Source organism: Corythoichthys intestinalis, chromosome 2 (assembly GCF_030265065.1).
Source record: "Corythoichthys intestinalis isolate RoL2023-P3 chromosome 2, ASM3026506v1, whole genome shotgun sequence".
In the NCBI taxonomy this organism is placed as follows: domain Eukaryota; kingdom Metazoa; phylum Chordata; class Actinopteri; order Syngnathiformes; family Syngnathidae; genus Corythoichthys; species Corythoichthys intestinalis.
In genome coordinates, this window is record NC_080396.1 from 38,286,856 (window position 1) to 38,304,590 (window position 17,735).

General features: G+C 38.6%; 1 protein-coding gene across 3 annotated transcripts in view; it reads left to right on the forward strand.

Moving 5' to 3' along the window:
* The first annotated feature begins 2,819 nt into the window (after window positions 1–2,819).
* The window catches only part of mgll (monoglyceride lipase), a 74,850-nt gene continuing 59,934 nt past the window's right edge, over window positions 2,820–17,735 (forward strand). The window contains exons 1-2 of one of the 3 annotated variants that reach the window (XM_057818250.1): window positions 2,820–2,965; window positions 16,636–16,774. In XM_057818250.1, coding sequence (XP_057674233.1) covers window positions 16,647–16,774 — 128 coding nt within the window. In that variant the 5' untranslated portion in view covers window positions 2,820–2,965; window positions 16,636–16,646. Of the gene's footprint in view, window positions 2,966–3,018; window positions 3,356–12,123; window positions 16,775–17,735 lie in introns of those variants that run through there. The other 2 variants (XM_057818244.1, XM_057818237.1) reach the window with 2 other exon arrangements.

Here is a 17,735-nt window from a genome sequence, read left to right on the forward strand (position 1 = left end):
AAAAACAAATCTCGACCACTCCTGGATGTCTGCGATTTCTGCATCGCGACCCTTGTTACATTAACATGTTTCACCCATAAAATCCCCAAAAGATCCGGTTGTGGCCATTCACAGCTGTGTCTTGACACTCAGTGATACATGCTACATGGACTTTTTGGATTGAAACAAGGTAAGTACGCAATATTGTCTCCTTAAAGTCATGGTCTTTAATTCTGCTCTCGCGTGCTCTCATCTCCAGATAGGATTTTACTGTTTAAAAAAAAAAAAAAAAGTAATGCCCCTTTCGTTCTGCAGCCCGGTCTGGTCCTATACTAGTACTAGTAGTACATGTTTTGGAATTTTTGCCTTTACTGCTAAAAGCAAGTACCATCTCACAACTGTAGAGGGAGCTTTAGAGGTGAAAATACAACCAAAGAAACGTTCGCCAAATGTCAGCCTCCAACTTGACTTTTACATCTAAGAAAGTTATTGTTTTACATCAAGGTGATTTGGGAAGACTTCTTCATTGGCTGAACTTATACCACCAACACAGTCTTCAATTTTCTTTTGTGGATGTTTGCTACTAATTTCTGGGAACCTTTTTTCGCAGTGTATTAAAAATACTAACAAATGACTTTGAACTAGCAGTTAGTATTTTATATTATTAAAATGATTTTCCGTTGAGTGCACTTTTCGTGGATTTGTGTTCATGGACTTTATAATCTGTACATATTACATGAGCATTAGCCATAAAAACCATGCAGTATACAAAAAATATTGAGTACTAGACAATGTCTTTATGCCCGAGTTAATATTTTTCAACTCAGGGTCTTGGTTTTCATGTAATCATAAGGTAGTCGAATCAATTTTGCTGCAGGGTGGGTAAAGTAAAAAAAAAAATGTTAAAGTTAAGTTGGAGGTTTTGAATGAGTGATATAAACTGTTATGTCAGGTAACATCCAAGTACAAATACATATGAACCCCAGTAAATTACAAATAAATTATTGAAAAATCATACGATGTGAGTTCTGGATTTTTTTTTTCAGATATATTTATCTATCAGCATCTATGATTGAAATTTTTTCTACCTATTTTCTAAGTGGGTGAACTTGCAAAATCACAAGGGGTGCAAATACTAGTACTTCTGCTCCTCGCTGTATATTACCAAAGGCAGTCTAAAGGAATTCGGGAAATTGTGGGAACCAAATTTGAACACGTTAGAAACTAGCGACAAGAAATAAAAAATATCCTCTTTATTTGTGTTTTCTGTGTTTGCATATATTAATATATACATGTGGGGGGAGGGGTAAGTGTGCTTGTGTTATACTGTTAGTGCAGGTCTACATGGTGTATTCAGTATCTTGTACATAAGCGGTGTTTTGTATGCATCGCTTCTTCAACTGCACTGGGCGCACATCCTAACGAAATCATTTTTCGAACTGATAACACACGGAATGACCCGTTCATGCGTTGCCTCAAACACTTTACAATGACGCCATTTTAGCAGATTGAGAGCGAATAGGCAGAGAAATGCGAGTGGACACAGGCATTCATTGGACCGCGCCTTTTATTGGCTTAAGCTTTGGCAACTCTTTCACAACAAATATAAGTATTGTGGCGAAGGACGTGGGGAAGAATGACAGGAGACGATCTTTTTCTTAGCACTCTTAACTGAACACAACGCAGAACATACTGTATACCATTTGCAGCCACCACTGACAGTCATGGTTGCCCAACTTCCCATCATGCATTAGGGGGGAACAGTTAAGTCGCTACAGTATCATTTAGTAAAGCACAACAAAAAGAATATTCGTATCTCTCAAAAAAATAATGTTCACAAAAAGAAAAGTGCTCAATGCAAAGAGAACTGTAATTCCCAATTAAAATAGCTACGCAAAATACACATAAAACATACTTAGACTTTGCCTTGGCTCGATCTCTAATTCATTTAAAACTCGCCATTGACAATTTGTGGTGTATTTCAATCACTACCCTATGTAGTTAACGTAGTTAAAGACACTGTGGAAGAACGGCAGGGAGCCCATGTGACGTTCCGCTCGGCGACGTAAACAATGGCGAGCTATTAGTTAATTTTTTGATTGAAAATTTTACAAATTTTGTCAAAACGAAAACATGTAAGAGGGGTTTTAATATAAAATTACTGTAACTTGTACTCAAATTTATCTTTTAAGAACTACAAGTCTTTCTATCCGTGGATCCCTTTAACAGAAAGAATGCTAATAATGTCAATGCCATCTTGTGGATTTATTGTTATAGTAAACAAACACAGTACTTATGTACAGTATGTTGAATGTTTATGTCCGTCTTGTGTCTTATCTTTCCGTTCCAACAATAATTTACAGAAAAATATGGCATATTTTAGAGATTGTTTGAATTGCGATTAATCGTGATTAATTAATTTTTAAGCTGTAATTAACTCGATTAAAAATTTTAATCGTTTGACAGCCCTAGTTTTCGACCATAACGCTCGCTCTTCCATAATTCAATGACTTTTCAATCATATTTCCCAGTCAATCATAAATCAACTATTTGTCAACATTAGTTCATCAACTATAAAACAATGTTAACTCAAACATCGCCTGACATACCATAGAACAACGTTGTTTCAACTTGACTTGACGTTGAAAATTTCGATGTCAACCATACTGATGATTTTGATGGAGAATCAACGTTTATTCAATGTCGATCTGCTACATTTGAACTATATAGGTACTGTGGATCGGAATGTCCCAACAGAGCGACAAAACATTTGTGACTGAGCGCGCGCGAGAGAGAGCGCGTTGTTGTTTACGCGTGCATGTGCGCGTGGGTGCGAGTACTTTTGGTTGCTTCCTAAATAGTCTCTGGCTTCACTGTGCCTCTGGTGAGTGCAGAGAGAGGAGCGGCGGGACAAAAGAGGCGGACCAGGACGAGCGAGGATCCGAAAATAAGAAGATTCCACTTCACCGCAGACGTTGCAGTGCAGGTCGGTTATCCTTGTCTTCTTCTCACTACTTGGATCTTCGTTGCAATTGGAGGGCTTTGACTTTGTCCAGACTCTTCATTTGCGCCTTTCATGCATGCGCACGGCACAGCAAAGTATATCAATTGTCGAGTGGAGAAGGTACTCTCTCCATTCATCATGAAAGATGGTGATGTCATAAAGGCGTGAAAACAGTCAACCGTCATAGTGCACTTGTTGTGCCGCAATGGTAGTGAGTGCGCAACCTTACGTTGCGGTTTGAGCAGCCTGCCATGTCTTGCACGGGGTGTAGAGGTACCTAAGAACGTTTGCGGGAATGACAACAAACGTCCAGCGTGCAATGTGCACTTAACCGCCTATTTGTGCAGCTTGCACCAAGGCACGACGTTAACGGTAATGGAATCTTGCTTGTTCTTGACATATACAATAAAAGATGGTACAGGTGGACAAAAGACAGTACATGTTGACGTTACTCCAGTGAATACACGTTATTATAACATTGTGGGTGATTAATGGCACTTTGTTAGACAACGTCGCCGATAAATATTAATACACTCCCTTGCATAGTGTCGCACTGCTATAGACGAAATCCGATACTGTTCTGGGTACGAATAGCTTCACACTGCTATTTTTAACCGCCACGCTGGTCGCCTCATTGTTGAGTAGCAGTGGAATGCAGCCAGATGAAGATATGCACTGGATGTGAATGGGGCTGCGTTTTGAGGGGGGAAAAAAAACAACAAACAAACATTGAACAACAACAACAACCAAAACTGGAGGCTTTCATGTTCCCTAATAATCTTTGAACATTTCCTTGTGGGTTTTGGATATGTTTGTAATTTTGCTGTAATAACGCATTTCCTTAATATAATAACTAGTATATTTTACTCTGTTACACTTAGTTCAATTGGGCTATGTTAAAACGAAAGACCATTTACAAGGATAGCTCCCCAATTTATTTAAATTGGGAAGACTGACTGCTCATGTTTCAGTGCGATGGATGTCCAATCCATTTGAGCCGGGAGGAATGGCAGCTGTCAAGGGGAAAGTTCCAATACCCTTCTGGTTGTGAACAATCGCTAAAAGACCTCCCAGCCAAAATGGATTGGATGTCTAGCGCCGTCATGGCAGGCAATTAGTCAAAGCATAAATCTTTAAAAAAAAAAAATTTAATATTTGATCTTTTTGTGTGACCTTTGAGACTACCATTTACTATAGTATCCAGGGTTGCCATCTTTCAGAAATAGAAATAAGTAGAGATGTCCCGATCGATCGGGTCCGATCACGTCATTTTCAAAGTATCGGAATCAGCAAAAAAATATCGGACATGCCTTTTTTTAATGTGTATATATATATATATTTTAATTAAATCATTTTCTAATTGTATTTAACGTTACAGACATAATATGTTACACTCATACAGAGTCTTTAGTTTAGGCTTAAGGTAGGGTTATCAAATTTATCCCAATAACGGCGGTAATTAATTTTTTTTTAAATGTATCACGTTAAAATATTTAACGCAATTAATGCATGCGCTGCTCGACCCACTCACGCATTGTCACGTTCAATCTGTAATGGCGCTGTTTTACCTATGTAGAGAGCTAAAAGGCAGCGTAAAATGAGTAGAATGAATTTTGGCAGCCTTTGGAGCCTTTTTTTAATTGGCTAAAGCCTTACAATCGCTCTCCTTACGATTAGAAATATCGTGGTAAGCAATGTGGGGAAGTAAGGTAGTAATTTTTCTTAACACCCTATGTTATTTCCCAACGTAGAGAAGATATATCAATTGATAGCACTACGCACAGCCATGGTTGCACTTCCCATCATGCATTTGGGCATGGCTACAGTATCATTTACTGAAAGCTCAACAAATACACTAGATGGCAATATTTAGTCACAATATACAATGTCACATTTATCCTTTAAGAATTACAAGTCTTTCTATCCGTGTATCCCTCTCACAGAAAGAATGTTAATAATGTAAATGCCATCTTGAGGATTTATTGTCATAATAAACAAATACAGTACTTATGTACTGTATGTTGAATGTATATATTCGTCCGAGTTTTATTCATTTTTTTCTTAATGCATTGCCAAAATTTATATGATCGGGAAAAATTATCAGGAATGATTGGAATTGAATCGGGAGCAAAAAAAAGCAATCGGATCAGAAAAATATCAGGATCGGCAGATACTCAAACTAAAACGATCGGGATCGGATCGGGAGCAAAAAGACATGATCGGAACAACCCTAGAAATAAGGGACACCCCCCTCGCACCAAAAGCCTTACGGGCGAAAAAAAGCAGCGTCCCCAAAACTCCTAAAATGCATAGAAATGTATCTATTTTTAGATGAGAACACTGTATTGTGCACTATTTGGGCATGGCGGTTTCCTTGCAGCAGATTGTTTTGTTTTTTTCTGCAGGTTAGTGAAAACGAAGCTGTGAATATCGTAATTAACATCGCGTTGTCGGCACCGAATCCGGTCACGTGATCCATTTACAAGGCAATTTCTTAAGGGAATGTTCCAGGAGACCTACAATTCCAGCAGCTGACTCGTCTGCATTCTCTGTGAAGTCAAGTATTGCTGGTGAGCCCAGACTCTGGACTGGACAGTGCTGGACAGCAAGGGGAAACATCTTCCTGCTCTATTTATTCGAGTCATCGGTCTGTATGGAGAATGGGATGGGTGACGTTAAGATCTTGAGCACATCACCCACTGCCTTTGGACCCAGGACTTGTTTACAGTGCCTCTTGTTTTGTTCTTCCCAAAGTCATTTTCTTCACCATTTTGGAATCACATAAAAATCTTCTGATTGAGCCTGTGTCCACAGTCAGCACTACTGTAGCTCTGGCTGGCTACATTTTACTGTGTGGTATACATGTGTGGACCTCAGCTGCAGTAATTTAGAGGCTAGGAGTTGGATGATGTCAAATTCACTATTAATCAATCAATAGATAGTATATATTCGAAGTACGACTATTTATTTAGTGTTTATTTGCTGTTAATCTATTAGTAATAATTCCACATGAGGAGCATTAGTTAGCGTATCAAAATAAGATGTTCTTTATGGGTACATAAATTCAGTCCATATTGATTGATAATAAAGGCATGTTAAAAAAAAAAAAAAAAAAAAATCAACATTCCTGAAACTAATCAACCATAGTGGCAACTGAAATAGCCTAGCTATGCTCCTATCAATGCAAGATGTATTAAGGTACATATAAATATAGCCTATATGTTATCCATATACAGTGCCTTGCAAAAGTATTCGGCCCCGTTGAACCTTCCAACCTTTCGCCACATTTCAGGCTTCAAACATAAAGATATAAAATTTTAATTTTTTGTCAAGAATCAACAACAAGTGGGACACAATCGTGAAGTGGAACAAAATTTATTGGATAATTTAAACTTTTTTAACAAATAAAAAACTGAAAAGTGGGGCGTGCAATATTATTCGGCCCCCTTGCGTTAATACTTTGTAGCGCCACCTTTTGCTCCAATTACAGCTGCAAGTCGCTTGGGGTATGTTTCTATCAGTTTTGCACATCGAGAGACTGACATTCTTGCCCATTCTTCCTTGCAAAACAGCTCGAGCTCAGTGAGGTTGGATGGAGAGTGTTTGTGAACAGCAGTCTTCAGCTCTTTCCACAGATTCTCGATTGGATTCAGGTCTGGACTTTGACTTGGCCATTCTAACACCTGGATACGTTTATTTTTGAACCATTCCATTGTAGATTTGGCTTTATGTTTTGGATCATTGTCCTGTTGGAAGATAAATCTCCGTCCCAGTCTCAGGTCTTGTGCAGATACCAACAGGTTTTCTTCCAGAATGTTCCTGTATTTGGCTGCATCCATCTTCCCGTCAATTTTAACCATCTTCCCTGTCCCTGCTGAAGAAAAGCAGGCCCAAACCATGATGCTGCCACCACCATGTTTGACAGTGGGGATGGTGTGTTCAGGGTGATGAGCTGTGTTGCTTTTACGCCAACATGTCATTTTGCATTGTGGCCAAAAAGTTCAATTTTGGTTTCATCTGACCAGAGCACCTTCTTCCACAAGTTTGGTGTGTCTCCTAGGTGGCTTGTGGCAAACTTTAAACGAGACTTTTTATGGATATCTTTGAGAAATGGCTTTCTTCTTGCCACTCTTCCATAAAGGCCAGATTTGTGCAGTGTACGACTGATTGTTGTCCTATGGACAGACTCTCCCACCTCAGCTGTAGATCTCTGCAGTTCATCCAGAGTGATCATGGGCCTCTTGGCTGCATCTCTGATCAGTTTTCTCCTTGTTTGAGAAGAAAGTTTGGAAGGACGGCCGGGTCTTGGTAGATTTGTAGTGGTCTGATGCTCCTTCCATTTCAATATGATGGCTTGCACAGTGCTCCAATGAGATGTTTAAAGCTTGGGAAATCTTTTTGTATCCAAATCCGGCTTTAAACTTCTCAACAACAGTATCTCGGACCTGCCTGGTGTGTTCCTTGGTTTTCATAATGCTCTCTGCACTTTAAAAAGAACCCTGAGACTATCACAGAGCAGGTGCATTTATACGGAGACGTGATTACACACATTTGGATTCTATTTATCATCATCGGTCATTTAGGACAACATTGGATCATTCAGAGATCCTCACTGAACTTCTGGAGTGAGTTTGCTGCACTGAAAGTAAAGGGGCCGAATAATATTGCACGCCCCACTTTTCAGTTTTTTATTTGTTAAAAAAGTTTAAATTATCCAATAAATGTTGTTCCACTTCACGATTGTGTCCCACTTGTTGTTGATTCTTGACAAAAAAATTAAATTTCATATCTTTATGTTTGAAGCCTGAAATGTGGCGAAAGGTTGCAAGATTCAAGGGGGCCGAATACTTTTGCAAGGCACTGTACAAGAGCATAATAACATACCAAATCAAGCTCAGGGGATGTTTCAGGTACAAAGAATTGTGACGAAGGCTCTTCTGGGATTTTATATTCCGTTTGTGGAGGTCCCCTGCAGCATGCTGTTTTACATCTCTGTGAGACACATCAAAAACTTTCCTGCCTGCCTTGCAGTTCGCTTCATAATCATCATCAGTGACTCTATCGAGCCACGGGTTACCCTCTTTCCACTCCAATCTTTTTTTTTGGAGCCGTTTCCCCTTTGAGGATGGGGTGGCGTGTCCTGAACTTCTGCTGTTGAGAAGACATCTTTGTTTTGAAAACGCGCGGCGGTGAACTGAGCAGAGCGAGCGAGATAACTAGGCAACGAACCCGGAAGTGGAGCGCGGTGCAGGGCAGACAGCAGCGGGCAGGAAGATAACTATCTTGCTGTCTTTAATATCTCCTGCCCTTTTTGTCCATTATTGTTGGCTCAGTGGTCACTCATGAGCGCAGGTGTGTGTTTGTGTGTGACAGTCGTGCATGGGCTCGGCGTACCGCCGCCCGCCACTCCCCGCCGCCAGAGCCACGGGTCGTGCGGGGTCGCCCCATGGGACAATTGTGAAATACGGAATAAACAACGTTCCGTATTGGTTCATTACGGAACGCAACTTTTAATTCCCAATTACAGAACGATTCAGTATTTCAAGGGACGGGTGGCAAGCCTAATAGTATCCTGAAAAGTGTCTCTTATGCGCAGTGTTGTTAATCTTACTTTTAAAAAGTAATTATTTACAGTTACAAATTACTTCTCCCAAAAAGTAATTGCGTTAGTAACTCAGTTACCTGAATGTAAGAGTAATTAGTTACTTGGCAAAGTAACTGGTGATAATTTTCATTTTTTTTTTCTCAAAAAACAAAACAAACAAAAAAAAACAGGTCACACAATGTGAAGTTTAAAGGGTTTTGGGGACAATAGGCCCTCGCCCAATTCTTAACCCTAAACTTAACTAGACACAGGGTTATTGTGGATATTGCGATAACTATATAGTAACTTTTGCTACGTGTGGAAGTCATTTAATGTTGTGAATCAACCGTTAAAGTTGTTAAAATTGCTCCCGTTATCGCATTAGTTCCCTTCTATTTTCGACATGTGTAAGTTTTAAAACTGTTTCATTTTTTAAAGATAGATTTAAATTAAGTTTTGCCGATTTAGGAGCATTTTAGATAAAAAGTTACTTATGTTCGCTAGGAAGGTTCTCTACAACAGCCTCCCTGAAAAGTCTACTGCTTTAAATTGGCGGCTGTTTACTAATGCATCTAGTTCTTTATTATACATGTTGCTAATGCCACCATGGCTGTCATTTGCATCTAGTTCTGTATATATGTGATATCTACCGAAGCATCATGTGGGCATAGGCTATTGGCTACAGTCAGGTATTATTGGAGCCACCTAGCATAGTAGCATCGCGTTTGCAACGGCGTCACACTTCCTTGCCTCCTCCCCAATCCTGCTCTGCTCTCTCGTCTCCGTGAGTCCGTCTTTTTCAGACTTTTCTCACGTCAGTCAACCAACATCGTAACGCATAGTAACGCACGCCTTTCCCGCCTCAGTAACGGTAACGGCGTTGCCAAGATGAGAAAAGTAATTAATTAGATTACTCACTACTGAAGAAAATAACGCTGTTTATAACGCCGTTATATTTTAACGCCGTTATTAACAACACTGCTTATGCGTGGAAACACATCACAAGATTCACAACAATGCGCTAAGTAAAATGACTCGCATGTACAGATGTAGAAAAATTGGTCACAAGGAAGCAGCGGAAACATGATAATCAATCACTGACCGGATGCGATGTTAGACCTCAAATTGCCTTTTCCTCCCAAATACTTATTAGTTGTTGCACTTCGCTCTCCTGCCACTGCGCGCATTTGACCATTCTCCATGTTTGTTGTGATTTCCTATTACTTTACCCCGCCTCTGCCATTTCACCTGTTGGTAAGGAATACAAATTAACGTCATGAACAGCAGCGTGAACTCTGATTTGGGGACAGTGAAGAGTTTAGACCGCAGCCTCTTTGCGAAAAATATGGCCCATATCAGATTTATATCCACATATGAAAGTGGCCTAGGTTGGATTTGAAAATATCCGCTTCCGTGTGCATTGGCCCATTTAGACTGTCAAAAAAGTATCTCATTTAAGCCGAGAGATGCAAAAACCCAGAATTTGGTCTCTTCAGCCCGTCGTGTGACCATAATCGTACTCGTCTCCAGATGTAAAACTCAAGGCCAGTGGGCTATATCCGACCATTGTGGCACAAATTTACATGAGTTTAGTCCAAAAGTAGTTACCTGTCATTAAAATGTTATCATTTAATGCCGGGGAAATTACGTTATAAAATAGGAGAAGTATTAGAAACACGAAAATCGGTTAGGGTTAGGCAGAATGTCTACTTTAAAAGAGCCTCAAAACCGCATTAGTAGAAAAATATGAATTAATAACGCAACTTAAAAAAAAAAAAAAAAAAAAAAAAAAAAAAAAAGGCGGTTAGTCTGAAAGCAACTTTGAGTAGCATTTAAATACCCTCTTGATAGTTTACTCAAAGGGTGTCAAGGCAATGATGAATTCCAAAGCACTTTTATAGTATGATAACAGTTTTACTTATTGTTTCTATCAGCAGTTTTTTTCCTATGTTTTATCTGTTGATGTTTCATTTTAAATGTTACTCAAAGCCAACTCATGAGATCAAATCCAACAAGGGTTGCAACAATGTGAATTGGTTTTTTTTTAGTGGTTGGCTTTTATTTTTTATTTATGTATGTTTTTGTGGTTTACTATAACCGAATAGAACTATGACATGATAAATATTGCTCTAGATTAAAACAGGTTTGACAACCCTTTGCTCTCCTTTTTAACACTCTGTCTCGGACGCTTCCTCTTTTTGGGCTGAATTTGTGTGTGTGTGAGTGTGTGTGTGTGTGTGTGTGTGCGTGTGTGTGCGTGTGTGTGTGGTGGTGGTGGGGGGGCTATAGCATGCACCCATTTTGACTCTGTTGCTGACAAAAACAGAAGAAGCTATACCAGCACATATGCATTGTAAAGTGTGTAGTCTTACTGCCTGTTCCAAACAATCACATTTGCTACGCAGTACATCAGTTGACATTAATGTTATGTGCAAACACAATCTTTAACAATTATAAAATGTTTTCTTTGTTCATGTTTACAGTCCGACAGTCCAGATTTCATTCTTTTGTGCTGTTTGGGCTAGTATGGTGAATTAAAATCACTTAATCTGTATCTCTTTTACTGGGATTGATTGGAATCCAAATCAGAGTGTAAACTGCCTCCTGCACATGGCAAGCTGGGAGATAGTGTTGTACAATACTGTATATTTTGGGTATCAATCCAATACTAAATAAATATGGGATAGTATAGCCGACACTAATCCTTTTTTTTTCGTTAATATTATGGACGGTGGCGAACACACCCACTAATTTTGCTACTGACATTCCGACCTGCCTCAGAGTTAGCATAGCATTAAACTGTGTTAACTTATTAACCTGCAAAGCTCGAGTACACTGCAAAAATACACCTTAAAACGAATGATATTCCCTTGTTATCAGTGTAAATCTATTAGAAATAAGTGAAATTATCTGCCAGTGCTTCAAGTAAAATTTATTCCGATTTCTTGAAATAAGAAAAATAGCTAGCTGAAAGTAAGATTGACAGACTTATGTTTCTAATCATAAATTTGCAGTGTGTTTTGTACTGTTATCATTAATTGAACTGTGAGAAATGTAGTAAACTCTGCTGGAAACTATAGAACCAGCAAGACGCTGCTTGGTGGGAGAGTTCCCAGGACACAGTTTGGGGTTTCAAAGGAAAGTGTTGACAGCCCAAAAAAACACATGCTGCTTCTTTTCTTCTTGTAAACGGCCTGGTTTAGAAGGAAAGAAGCATGTTGTGACTTCACACTTCTGAAAACAAATACCTATTCGTGCATTGTCTTTCATTAAAATGAATTCATTTACTGGACTGTCTCAGAAAATTAGAATACACAATATTCTAATTTTCTGAGACAGTCCTGTACATTAATCCACCATTTAAAGCAGGGGTGTCCAAACTTTTTGCAAAGGGGACCAGATTTGGCGTGGTAAAAATGTGGGGGGCCGACCTTGGCTGACGTCCTTTACATAGAACAATATACAGGACTGTCTCAGAAAATTAGAATATTGTGTATTCTAATTTTCTGAGACAGTCCAGTATTTTCTACATTGTTTATTTAACAATATTTTTATTTGCAGTTTATGCGGAGATTATTTTCAGATAATCATAAATTAATCATAATCAAAATAAAAACATTTTTTCCCCATAATATTTCAACCCACTTATGCAAATTAGTGATGAAAATAAGGGAAAAGAAGATGAAAGAGAGAGCCAAGTGAAGCAACGTATTACTCTGGTGGTGAAGGACAATGTAGGCTAACATGTAGTTCCATGTATAGGTTAAGTAGTATCTCCCCCGTAGCCAGCAAAAACACCACTGTAAATTTCCATTATATGAAGCAAGGGGGAATTCCCCTATTTTGAAAAATGACTTTCTCCCATTGAAATAATACTTTTAACTTTTTTCATTCTTACGTAGGAAACACATCAGCATATTCGTGGAAAATGTAGCCCTGTCCACCGTTCACCTAATCTGTTTGGTTTTATAAGCACAAAGCAAAAATTGTACATGCAGGTTATGCTGTAATAGCGTCCCTACCAATGTTGAGACCAAACCTATGCCCTGGCAGTTTACCATACATGGAAAGTAATGAAGGAAAACTCAAAAGTAGATCACTTGTCGAGGAGAAGTCGTGCAACTTTGACGTCTTTTGTCAATTTTTTCCTTGTTTTCAATTGTCTTGATTGCAGTGACGTGCGGTGAGGTTCATAGTTGGTGAGGCACTTTCCAAATATATAAACCAAAAAGGGTAGCTTATTCAATTGGCTACTGGTTATTTCATATCTCATCAGCATTCTTCACAAAACACGCACACACGGTACATATTATCGATACGATAATAAGAAAATAACATGCATTTGCTCTACACCCTCAATGTGTTGGCCGTCGCAATTCTATAATTCATGATACATAAATGAGAGTAAAGAGTGGTGTACAAAACCACCGAATTCAATTCTGACCTTTAGTGAAATATTGTTTTTAAAATTTTTAATTCTGATACTTTAATCAATTTATTACAGATTGCTAAACAAAAAGTGTGAAAAGAAAAACAAAGAATATTTTAGTTAAGGCCAAAATTTAGTTTTTAAATATTCTATTGTATTTTTCTTAGTCTAAGCTCGTTTTTTTTTTTTTTAAATAAGATTGAAATAAAAACTGTTTGTGGTCTTGCGCCTGTCCTTCACCACAAAAACCGCCGTTACTTTGGAAGGGCTTAGGTTTGGTCTCAACATTCGTAGGGACGATATAACAGCATAACCTGCATGTAGGTACACTTTTTGCTGGGGACGGGACATTAATAAGACCAAAGAGATTGGATGAAGGGGGCAAAGGGCCACATTTCTCATGTATATGAGCCTAATTAATTAATAGGCAAAATGATCAATGCAAAATAAATCCTTATCTACTGATAATAACTTTAACGTGCATTGGTTCAGATAATACACTGTTCGATTCAAACCTTTGTTTTCAAAAAATACAAAAACATTTTGAAAACTTCCTGAATAAATGTCTGGTTTTTATTAGCAAACATAAACATAATGAAAATAATTCACTCAATAATGGTAGGGTCAATTCTATCCTTACAGCATATGGAACTATTGAAAGATCTAAATTCTCTATATAACTGAACATTATATCATGCAAAAAAGGTAATGTTGCTTAAAAGTTGGTGGGAACAATTTTAGCATCCTGAAAAGTTGGTAGTGTTATGTACCTACCGTCCCTATGCAAACCTACGCCCTTTTTGTAAAAGTCCTCCGTATTTTCCTTTACTTTAAAAAAATCTCTCTGCCTCAATGGAGAGGATTGCTTCAATTAGATCGTTCTGTGTTCTATTTGACGAGCCAGAAAGCACAGTGGATGTGTCCAAATGTCTAGCTAAACCTTTCATCTTTCTCAGCAAAACCATGTAAATCGTTCTACATATATGCCACGTTTAGAAGAGCTTACACGCTCATCGTTAACACGAAATGTTAACTCCTGTTTAGCTAGGATGCAGGTTGCATTAATGAGGTCTTTCAAAGTCTTTCGGTTTTCCTTTACCTTAGCATTGTGGATGCTTCCGTTGAGCTTCCGCTGTTCGTCAAAGCCAAATCGATCCTTGAGCTTCCAAAAGTTTTTAAAGCAATCAGGCTTTGAATGTGAGTGGTCGAGCTCTCATGTTTGCTGAGGCTGCTTCGTGGTAGTTTTTTTAATGTCACAATATTTCGTGTTAGTCCAGACATTGGCACAAGTTGAGAAGAAAAGACAGGGATAGCAGCAAAGGCGATTTTTCGAAGGACAGCCACGTAGCCAGTCTTTTCGGGTGTACCAGTCCTTTGAAAAGTGCGAGTTATCTTCTGTCCCATAGTTTGAAGCAAACCTTTTAGCTCCGGTGTTGTGTTAATCGCGTCCACTTTTGACGGAAAGTCCAGTTTCACGTACGCCCCCTTTCGGTGCGGCAGAGTACTATCTGCCGCAACCTGTGCCTTTTCACTGCCGCAACCTGTGCCTTTTCACTGCGGTTTTATTTCCCATCAGCAAAACTAAATATGTCGCTAACAAACATGAAACTTTAAGGGTTAAAGACATTAGCCAGACTGTGGAAAATCAGGTCAAATAAACGTATCTGCAAACATTATAATGGCGACATGCAGATGTACGGCAACCAGCACGATCCAAATCCATGTATCAACCCAGTTTGTTATGGATTGCGCATTCAGAGGTGAGGCTTTACATGTTGCTGCCGCACCTCTCATTTCATTTCTTTATTTGAACAGGAAATAGGCAAATTCAGCGATTTTGACTATAAAAAATGTTTGAAATGAGTCATACATAAAGAGCAATGTACAAATATTAATATAAATTTGATGCTATAATTATTTTTTTGTCATGATGACAGGTGAGGCTCTGCCTCCCCTGCCTCCCCTGACCGCACGTCACTGCTCGATTGATCAAACGCATTTCCAATGCATATGGCGGAAAACACAGACAAGACTGAAAATGTTTCTGCTCTTGCACTCCTCTTCATAAGAAACTGCTGTAGTTTAAGCCAAAACAACTGTTGTTTGATAGAACAATATGTCTGTATGCTGAAAATGCAGATTCATGGCGCATTAAGTCCCCAAACTATTTTTAATTTGTCCGTTTTACCCTGGAAACCCCCGTTTAGACGTCGCACAACTACTTTTGTTTCAACCCAGCCATAGAACAAAGGTAATACATTATATTTATTACTCAAAATGTGTGTCATTTTTAGCTTAGAAACATGAATTTATGTCTCATATTTTGTTTAAAAAAAAAACGACTTTAAAAAATTATTCACTCGCATATTTTACACTTTTAAACAAATGACGTCACAATGAAAAAAATGGTGTCTGTAAAAAAGTCACGGATATCCACCTCATAATTATCCCTTAATTGTATTTTTTTTGTTACTGTCGCATTTACTCCAATATGTTAGATGATAAATAATCGATCCAAACAAAGAAAAATGGGGGAAAAAACGGTTTGAACGGGTAAATATATGAAAAAGAAAATCTCTGCGATTTCTGCATCACGACCCTTGTTATATTACCATGTTTCACCCATAAAATCCCCCAAAAATCCAGCTGTGGCCATTCACAGCTGTGTCTTGACACTCGGTGATACATGGTATATGGAGTTTTTGGATCAAAACAAGGTAAGTACGCGATAATATCTCGTTAAAGTCACGGCGTCTTTAATTGTGCTCTTTCATGCTCTCACCTCCAGATAGGGTTTCGCTGTTTAATTTTTTTTTTTTTTTTTTAAATGCCCTCCCGTTCGAAATTTTATTCCCCCAGAAAATTGAGATTTTTAAGCTTTCCAATGATGTATCACACATGCATATCGGACAATTTTGAAAGTTGGCCAAATTAGGGCTCTCAGAGCGGAACTTCAAGTCACTTGAGTGTTATATCATTGTCTTGTTTTTGATTTTGTCATGATTCATTTGAGATTCGTAACAAGTTTTTTTTTTCTCTAGTGATAGACATATTTAGCCTTTAAAAATTAAAGTGCATTTCTCACAAATGGTTCGTTTAAATTGCGTTTTAGATCAATTAACGGTGTGTATCTCGGTATTTTCTAATTTAATCTTGTCGAATTTAATCTAATACACGACATTTATATTGCATTTATAAATAATAATAATAATACATCAAACTTGTATAGCGCTTTTTTGGACACTCAAAGACGCTTTACATAACATAACACATAAATAGAATTAAGACATACATATAGTATAAAACGTACAATGAGTTTGTCATTGAAGTTGTGTGTACTCCTTCCTTCCTTCATGCAGTGGGAACCAGGAGGGAAAAGAGCACATATGGTCTTCTGACGTAACAGCAGTATGTGGTGCGCGTGCTTGCGTGCGTGTATGGGATTAGATCAAGGCTAGCGCCGAGCCTCCATTTCACGTGATGACAACACGTCTTTTTATCAGCACCCACAAGTTGCATTCCGACATCTGTGGGCAATGAACGCCGTGACCGCCGCGACCTGCTTTCTTGTGGCCGGCCTCGGCTGCTTCATGTACGGCCGCGATGTTTTACTGTGGTCGCTCCGTGTCTCCTTGTCAGAGCCGTCCTCCATGCCCGAGCCGGGGGCTGCTCCGAGACGGAGCCCGCAAGGAGTTCCTTATACAGACCTGGAGCACATCGTCAACGCCGATGGACTGCACCTGTTTTGCCGCTACTGGAAGCCAGTCGGCCCGCCAAGGTCAGTGAGAAAGAAAGGGGTAGATGGGGAGGAATGGGAAATTAGTAGTGATGGCAATGGCACTTGGGGGTCGCTATTGTGCCGTTGCATTCCTTCAATGTGTAGTTTATCGGGAGTGAAGACCCTCTTGTCTTTATTAAGTTGATGACGTTTTTATTCAATTGATGTGTTTTCTGCTGCACGTAGAGGTACCACGCTTTTATCACACAGTGTGCAACAACGGGTTGGCAATTCATTTAGCAAGAGTCCATGAGAAGCTGGTTTTAAGGGCAACACCAACAGCAAGAGCGTAGGTTTGCATAGTGAAGGTAGGGACATGACCAGTGTTGTTTATCTTACTTTTAAAAAGTAATTAATTACAGTTACAAATTACTTCTCCCAAAAAGTAATTGCGTTAGTAACTTAGTTACCTGAATGTAAGAGTAATTATTTACTTGGCCAAGTAACTGGTGATAATTTTCATGTTTTTCTCAAAAAAAAAAAAAAACAAAAAAAAAAAAAAAACAGGTCACACAATGTTAAAGTTTAAGGGGTTTTTGGGACAATTGGCCCTAGCCTAATACTTTACCCTAAACTTAACTAGACACAGGGGTATTACGGATATTGCGATAACTAGATAGTAACCTTTGCTATGTGTGGAAGTCATTTAATGCTGTGAATCAACCGTTAAAGTTGTTAAAATTGCTCCAGTTATTTTTAATTTTTATTTTATCTTTATTTTATCAGGCAGTCTCATTGAGATTAATATCTCTTTTACAAGAGAGGCCTGAGCACAAAGATACATTCACAAATATCAAACAACACAAAATACACTAACGGAAACAGTTACAATAATCAGTAAAAACATCAGACAAAAGAGATTTAAAATCACCAAGATGAATGATTGACTGTAGTTTAAGAGTGGTTTGCAATTCGTTCCATTTAAGAGGAACATAGTAGCTAAAGCCAGTTCTGTCAACAT